This window comes from Schistocerca gregaria, chromosome 1, assembly GCF_023897955.1.
Source record: "Schistocerca gregaria isolate iqSchGreg1 chromosome 1, iqSchGreg1.2, whole genome shotgun sequence".
Lineage (NCBI taxonomy): Eukaryota > Metazoa > Arthropoda > Insecta > Orthoptera > Acrididae > Schistocerca > Schistocerca gregaria.
In genome coordinates this window covers 943,143,482-943,152,250 of record NC_064920.1, presented here as the reverse complement: position 1 = coordinate 943,152,250, position 8,769 = coordinate 943,143,482, and the positions used below count along the sequence as shown (strand labels likewise).

At 43.6% G+C, this 8,769-nt stretch overlaps 1 protein-coding gene across 1 annotated transcript in view; it reads right to left on the bottom strand.

Moving 5' to 3' along the window:
- Window positions 1-2,541: 2,541 nt before the first annotated feature.
- The window catches only part of LOC126275984 (uncharacterized), a 448,194-nt gene continuing 441,966 nt past the window's right edge, over window positions 2,542-8,769 (bottom strand). The window contains exon 10 of the mRNA XM_049977243.1: window positions 2,542-3,479. Coding sequence (XP_049833200.1) covers window positions 3,063-3,479 — 417 coding nt within the window. The 3' untranslated portion in view covers window positions 2,542-3,062. The remainder of the gene's footprint in view (window positions 3,480-8,769) is intronic.

Genomic DNA, 8,769 nt, shown 5'->3' with positions numbered 1-8,769 from the left:
CAACTGGAAGTGCAGAGGAGGTTCTGTAATTAATCTTGTAATATACCCTCTGCCAAGCACTTAAATGTGAATTGCAGAGTAGTCATGTAGATGTAGATGTAGATACTTAATAATTAGAAATTCAATATATTTCATTTGTTTCTGCAATCATTATGACCTTGTATTACTATCTGTGAATCATTTATACGATTCTAGCTAATTAACCATTGGAAGTGGTCAGTTTGACGACATGATGATCGTGCACCATCAGCATGCTGTTCAATGTATATTCATATTTTCACCAGTCAAGTCTGTAGTCTGTAGTCTAATGTTATTTTTACAAAGGTTGATTACTATTGTTATTAATATGCAAATTATTTGTTACATTGAAGTTACTATTGTCACAGTCCTGATTCACCAAATGATTCCACTTTCTGACGATAGTGTTTGTGCCTGACTTTTACATGAATTTTAATATCTTATGTAACTTGATTTTATTGAACACAGAAGGAGCTGCAATTTTATCATTAACATAAAATGCTCTGTGTCCAGGTCATTATTATTATACTGCTAGTGTCATCAATGTGATGTGTCCCACCTCTCAAACAATTAACATTTTAAAAAATCACTTCATTATTTAATTTTTGAGGGATACATTACACAACATATCCTCAACTAACACTGTTTTGTGTTTTACCTTCTTGTAGCATTCTGAAATTCTTGTACAAGTATCAGCACAAAGCTGCTGTTCTGTCTAGTTCAAAGAACACTACATTCAATAAAAAACTGAACATTTAGTCTCTGTGAAACAAATCTACACACAGTGCAACATGTAAATTGTATGGAAGGGCTCTGTTTTACAATTAGCTGAAGAATTTTAAATGAGGAACAGCTTCCTTATTTTGTATTGTTTATCTGGATATGATATGATAAAACAATTGCCCCAAGTACAGCAACTCTGCATGTTCCCTCTGGACAACATGCCACAGTGCTGCACATGGTAACGCATGCCTCAGCATGCAGGAAATTCCATACAGAAATGAGATGAGAAGCATCTTAGTGGAGCAAACATTAAGCACGGGGTGCACACATCACAATAGTTGTGCATGCACTGTAATGCCTGTTTCCTGGTGCTTGAAAGTAGCTCTCAGGCAGATGTTTAAACGAACATATGTGAAATGGCTGCAGCATACTTGTAGGCTGCAGCTTACTTGTACTGATAAGCACTTTTGTTTCCAGCTCGGTGCAATACGCCAGCATTACGCAGTTTGTGACTAAGTCATTTTTCTTCCCATTGTTATATGTGCAGGGAACTTTTTTTATGCCTTTCTTACAAGGAAATAATTTTATTCAGCAACACTAAGATCCTCTTAGATGGACTGTATGCTCACAGCTAAATGACACTGAGGTAACAGTTGTATAAAATTTGCCTTCCTGGATTTTCATCACCACTCGAAGCCAAACACATGGGTTGACACTGGTAAATCTTCTCATAGGCCAGAGTTTCTGACAGAAAGTTACAACATTGTTCTGCACTTAGATTTCCAGTTTGGCAAAACTTCCCTGTGGTTCAAACAATTGCGGGTGGAACAGTATGATCTCAAAAGCTACCATGCCCTATTTCAGTAATTAAGTTGACTACATATTGTTTGCAAATGGAATGACAACAAACACGCCAGCAGTAAAGGTGCTGTGTCACACATCTCAAAATTGATTGTTGAGATATACACGGTAGGGCGTCCAGGGAGATACGTGGCCATTGTCGGTGCCCAGACATAACCTATAACAACAAAAGACACACTTGGTGCTAGAATGAGATTTTCACTCTGCAGCGGAGTGTGCGCTGATATGAAACTTCCTGGCAAATTAAAACTGTGTGCCCGACCGAGACTCGAACTCGGGACCTTTGCCTTTCGCGGGTGAGTGCTCTACCATCTGAGCTACTGAAGCACGACTCACGTCCGGTACTCACAGCTTTACTTCTGCCAGTGCCACGTCTCCTACCTTCCAAACTTTACAGAAGCTCTCCTGCGATCCTTGCAGAACTAGCACTCCTGAAAGAAAGGATATTGCAGAGACATGGCTTATCCACAGCCTGGGGGATGTTTCCAGAATGAGATTTTCACTCTGCGGCGGAGTGTGCACTGATATGAAACTTCCTGGCAGATTAAAACTGTGTGCCCGACCGAGAGCTTCTGTAAAGTTTGGAAGGTAGGAGACAAGGTACTGGCAGAAGTAAAGCTGTGAGTACCGGACGTGAATCGTGCTTCCGTAGCTAAGATGGTAGAGCACTTGCCCGCGAAAGGCAAAGGTCCCGAGTTCGAGTCTCGGTCTGGCACACAGTTTTAATCTGCAGGAAGTTTCACACTTGGTGCTGTTTGCCGCAGTCCCATGTTCAAGGGAAGTTACAGAGTGGGAATTAACAATAGGGTTATGGAGACAATTATCAAACACACACACACACACACACACACACACACACACACACACACACACAATGAAAAATGTAGATTGATTCTGGTATAGAATTTTTATTAAGCATAAATAAGATTTAGTCAACTGTTGCAAGCTAGGCCATTTATTCATTCAGCAGTCCATACAAATCTCTTCCACTGTAAGTTCCACACACAGTTATGTATTAAAAGAATCTTAACCAAAATCCAAAGAAAGAATGTTTAATACCAGCAACAAATGAAAACTGCTGTGATGCACTCTTGAGATTCCCTATTGCTTTACTACTTAAGCTGACAAATAATACAAGTTTCGTCTGTAAGTGCCGACGGTGAAGTATAAAACTAGATGAGTACGCAAAGCAGCAAACAAACTGCAAATATATGTATTGGGAAATAGGCCCAAAGGAAAACATAAGAAATGTTAATAGGTACGATTGATTTACTTTCTTTCTGCTCCAACCTCAGGTGACGTCGCTCTGCATATGGTGAAGTTGATGCGAAAAATAAAAAATTACCTCCGAAGTGAAGTTGCAAACGAGAAAGTAATGTACGAACGTGTTGGAGACACTTTGACGCTGCTATTTACAAGAGAGGAGGCAGGTGGTCGCCGCGGCCCGGCCTGGCGGCAGGTCACCGGCCCTCCTCGGGGCCGCGCGGCTGCCGGTGCCTGTCGCTGCGCTCGTGCCGCCTCGCGGGCCTGCCGTCGTGCTCGCTCCTGCGCCTGTCCCTGTCCCTGTCCCTGTCCCTGTCCCGGTCCCGGTCCCTTTTCTGGTCCCTATCCCGGTCCCGGTCCCGGTCCCGACCCCGGAGCCTCTCCCAGTCCTGGTCGCGCCCCCTTTCCCTGTCCTCGCGTTCGATTCTGGGCCGCTTCTCGTCCCTCACATAGTCGCCCCTCGGCTGCCAGGCGCCGCCGGCGCCGTACGAGGAGTTCCAGCGGCCGCCGTAACCGCGCCCCGCGCAAGCCGGCTCCTCTCCGTACAGGTCGCCCAGTGGCGACTGCTGGTAGCTGCCGGGCCTCCTGCCGTATGGCGCGCCGTACGGTGAATCCTGTAACGCAAGCACCGAAGTTCTCTCGTTAGCCGAGGAGCAATCCCTGTTTGTTGTCGTCAGTGCACACAAACAACGGGCAGTTTGGGGAAAATACGGATTACAGTTTATAAAAACCGAGAAGACAACTTATTTTGTTTCGTGGGAGCGTGGCAGTTACATTCTTTCCACTAGCCTGCACGACATGCCACATTTCACAAGAGCTATGATGCACTATACTTGAAAAATAAATTCGACTACGTCACGTCCTATCCACTCCATCTCACGTCTTAAGTTTACATAGATTAGATTAGATTAGATTAGTACGTGTTCCATAGATCATGAATATGACACTTTGTAATGATGTGGAACGTGTCAGGTTAATAAAAGGTGTCTATACAAGATATTACATTACACAAAATATTACATGACACTTAATATTTTTAATTTTTTGTGGGGGTTGGGGAAATTACCCACTTACTACATCCAAAAATTAATCTAATGAGTAGAAGGAGTTGCCATTAAGAAATTCCTTTAATCACCTTTTAAATGCTATATGGCTATCTGCCAGACTTTTGATGCTACTAGGTAAGTAACCAAAGACTTTTGTGGCAGCATAATTTGCCCCCTTCTGAGCCAAACTTAGTTTTAACCTTGAGTAGCGAAGATCAACCTTTATCCTGGTGTTGTAGCCATGTACACTACTATTACTTTTGAATTCGTTCGGATTGTTAATAACAAATTTCATAAGTGAATATATATACTGTGAGGCTACAGTGAAGATCTCTAGCTCTTTAAATAAGTGTCTGCATGATGATCTTGGATGAACTCCAGCAATTATTCTGATTACACGCTTTTGTGCAATGAACACACTTTTACTCAATGATGAGTTACCCCAGAATATGATACCATACGAAAGCAGAGAATGAAAATAGGCGTGGAAAGCTAATTTACTCAGATGTATATCGCCAAAATTTGCAATGACCCTAATAGCATAAGTAGCTGAACTCAAACGTTTCAGCAGATCCTCAGTGTGTTTTTTCCAGTTCAACCCCTCATCAATGCATACACCTGGAAATTTTGAATATTCTACCTTAGCTACCGATTTCTTATCGAAGTCTTATATTTATTAATGGTGTCATTCCAGAGCAGAATCAAGGAGACGATTAGCTTGATAGCATTATGAGGTAACCTTGTGTCGTCCACGTTGACTGCTATTGTCTTCCACATCGCGTATCGAGGGCTTTCACTTCAGTTGGATGGGTTGTTTACATTACGAGTTGTTTTCTTTTTTACGTAGCCAGATTTATGTCTTCGCCTTTATATCGTGACACGTCCACGATGACTGCTATTGTCTTCCACATCGCGTTTCGAGGGCTTACAGTTCAGTTTGATGGATGGTTTGCATTACGATTTTTCTTTTTTTTTTTTTTTTTTACCTAGCCAGTTTTATGTCTTAGCCTTTATACCGCGACAAATTAGCTATTGTGTTTCACTTGTCATAATACGGCACTGAAGTCATACACTATAAACAATAATACATTATAAGCAATAACAAAGATACTTAAACACTACATCTTGTCACATTAAAACTGTGTGCAGGACCGAGACTCGGAGGCTCAAACTCGGGACCTTTGATTTCGCGGCCGCCTGCTCTATCGACTGAGCTACCCAAACACAAATCACGAGCCGTCCTCATAGCTTTACTTCCGCCAATAGCTCATCTCCTAAAGTTTGAGCTCTCCTCCGACACTTACAAGACCTGGAAGAAAGGGTACTCCCGAGACGTGGCTTAGCAACAGCCTGGGGGACGTTTCCAGAATGAAATCTTCACTCTGCAGCGGAGTGTGCACTGATATGAAACTTCCTGGCAGCGTAAAACTGGCGAGGTAGTGCCGGAAATAAAGCAGTGAGGACGCACCGACATTCGTCCTTGGAACAGTCTGCCTGCAAGTTTCGTATCAGCGCACAATCTGGTGCAGAGTGAAAATTTGATTCTGCTTCAACGGTGCTCCAGTAAAAAGCACACTGAGGGTCAATATAATGATTTGTCACCGTACAGCACACAAATACGAAACAAAAATAAAAATAATACATGCCTCGTGTTTGCCTCTGTTCAGTGATAAATTTATATCGACCCTCAGTTTCTTTTTGCTGGAACACATTTTATTAAACTCTGCTTTTGTTTATAAAGTATGACTTCAGCACTTCATTAAGACAATAAGTGACGCACAATAACTTTTTTGTACTGAAATGAAGGTTAAGGCAGAAAGCTGGCTATGTCCAGTAAAAGAAATTCTAATGTCACAATCACTCACTGATTCGTTGACCGGGATAATAAAGGCACCTGACATAGACAAATGTTTTCATTTAGCTGTTACGCGGAAAGTAACTTCAGTATTACACCTCACAAGCCGAGACCGAGCGTCAATCAATGGAATGAAGACGCAGATTCGCGTCATTGTCGCTATTCATACCGAATAGTCACGGCAAATACTTTAGCAAACAGTGAAATCCACACCACATAGACGTTTTCCCGTTAAGGATACACTAAAATTCTGACGTTATCCCTCTAAGAACACCCACTGAAACCAAACGGCGACAAAGACTATTCTGGATATATATTTACTGCATAATAACGCCGGACAACAAACTCCATGTACGACACAGTGCCTGTCGCGGATTGGTACGAAATTCAACACATTTGTCGAAAAGTTGACGTCAACAACCAAATGTCCTCAAAATAACGCAAGGGGATCAGAATGGTAGTGATCAAGTGGTCGAGAAAAAGTAGTGTAACACAAAGCAACTGCACTGTTCCCCATACGACGCTGAGTGGATTCTGCTCGTCTTCCAACCGCAGAAACATTCTTGGCATTATTTGGAATCGAAACTACACCCTCTGCGTAGCACTCAGAGACTCTGACCCCGCAGTTACGAAGGCGAATCTGTCAAGGTTATATGCATCTTTTTTCCTCCCAGCTTTATCCCGTCTCTTCACGGGGTCGGCATGTTAATCAGGATTTGGCAAAGTTACTGGCAGAGGGTGGCGGGATGTCCGAACCTTGTGAAAGTGTGAGACCGTTTTCGAAATGTCTGAGAATCGTGTATCTGAGACGTGGGTACCAACCCATATCCCATTCGAATGTGGACACCGCCTGAACGCCACATCCAGGCTGGCCGGCACACTTACGCTCGTTGTTAATGCGCCGGGTGGATTCCAACCGGGGCCGGCGCGGCTCTCCGAATCACGGGAGTGGCGGGCTATCTGGCCTTGTTTAATATAGCGGCTACCTACGGAACAATGATTGCACCCAGGTGTGTACCTCTTCGCACGAAGCAAATTGACAACCATGAATGTCTTTCTTCATGGCTCTAGAAATAATGGCAATCGCACGGGAAGAGATCTGGACTGTATAGAAGATATTTAAGGTCCTCCCCATTGAAATTTCCGCAACGTAGTCAAAACAACATTGGTAACATGTGGGCCCCTACTGTCTTTTGTCATCACGTGCTGCCAAGGTTGTTTCGAGTCACTGCAGAAGTTTCGCTGGACCGCCCTTACACACCCTTCATACAGTCCTTATCTCTCCCAATATGATTCTCAAGTCTTTGGAGTTTGTGGCCCGTAAACATATATCCAGAATAGTTTGTGTCGCCGTTTGGTTTGAATGGGTGTTTTTAGCGTTTGATGGTTAACGTCAAAACTGACAGTGTATCCTTGAGAGATGTGGCCGTCTATTTGCTTCGGGTGAAAGGTGCACGCCTGGACCGCAAGCAATTTTTCTACGAAGGCATTGCCCTTCTTGTTTCACAGTGAGGCAAATGTACAAACAGTTATGGGGATTACTTCTGAACTAATAAGTAATGTACTCTATTTTCCCCATCTGTCTTGTTTTTATCTAACTGCCCATTATACTGTGCTTCAACAATACCGGCCGCACTTCGTATCTGAATTTTCTAGATAATTTTCGATTACGGCGTCAATAGTGTATCAGCAATGCCAAATGTCCTAAAACTACAGTAATTCGGTGTTACTTCCGTATCAGGGAACATATGCTCCAACACGTCTTTGCAGTGGACAATTCTATTATATAGGGAATTTCACACTTCCTGTTACAGAGTTCAAAGGGTTCCAGAAGAAGCCTAGGAGATAAAGTTTCGATAAGGAATTCATATCCGGAAATGTATCGTTTGGATGTAAAATAAGTTTCAAGATCAGATCCCGCTTCACAGTACGGACACAGTAGAGAGAATGAGTGTCGACCTGTATGTTCTACTGGAGCCGCTCCACTCGGCGATCCTGGTGTTCGTTGCACAAGGTGTGTCTTTGATACATGCATTTATACACATGCTCCACAAACCATATGTGCGCAGCTGCCAGGTGCAAAATGCACTGGTGGCACATCATGCTGGAACCACGTTTGCTGACAGAGTGACAGATAAAAATCTTCCAATAGTTCCACCTCCTCCAATAGTTCCTCCTCCTGCAGGGATGTTATGTGTCTGGGACATGCTACGCGGCCGGGAAGAAAGTTGCAGAAAAGTTGCTCAAATCCACTTGGATGTGTGGTAGGATGACGATTTTCGTTATCCCAAATGCGACTCGAAAGGTGAAAACAGCCTCAATAGTGAAGACTGTTTCATCTCTAACAAGAACGAGGCGTGGAAATTTGGGCACGTTGACATAGTGATATCGAAGTCACGTACAGAAACTGAAATGTAGCGGAAAATCTGCCGGAATCAATGCACGCACGTTCTGTCAGTAGTAAGGGTGATATTGCTGGTCATGCAGAACACGACAGACGCACCTGTGGGGCACGCCCATGGCATGAGCAATGTTTCGAGCACTCCTCGTCGGGTTTACTTCTACGCGACGAAAGACCTTCTCTTGGGGGTCGAGAGCGCGGCGCGTCTTAGTAGTACCCCAGTCAACCCTCCTAGTTCCGAACTTAACAGGTTCTCGCATCCTTTGTTGCAGTCGGACGAAAATGGTGTGTGATGGATTCGCGGGTTCCAGGACACGTTCTCGATACTTGCGTTGCTGCTCGACCATTATGACCAGTATTGCCGTGAAACGTTAAAGTCTTTGTGTAAAATATCAGGGTCTTTGTGTTTCCTTCAAACGCGTATTCCGTCGTCGTGCACAGTCTTGATCGTCCTTACTGCTTAGTGACGGTCTGACAAGTGTGCAGAACGTTGTATCGGTCAGAGGGCAGCGCTCACCTCTCAGAGCATGCCATAGAGCTGGACATTTGAAAGAGATCCGATCTTGAAACTTACTTTATTGAGTTGGTCCATAAGTTCGTAT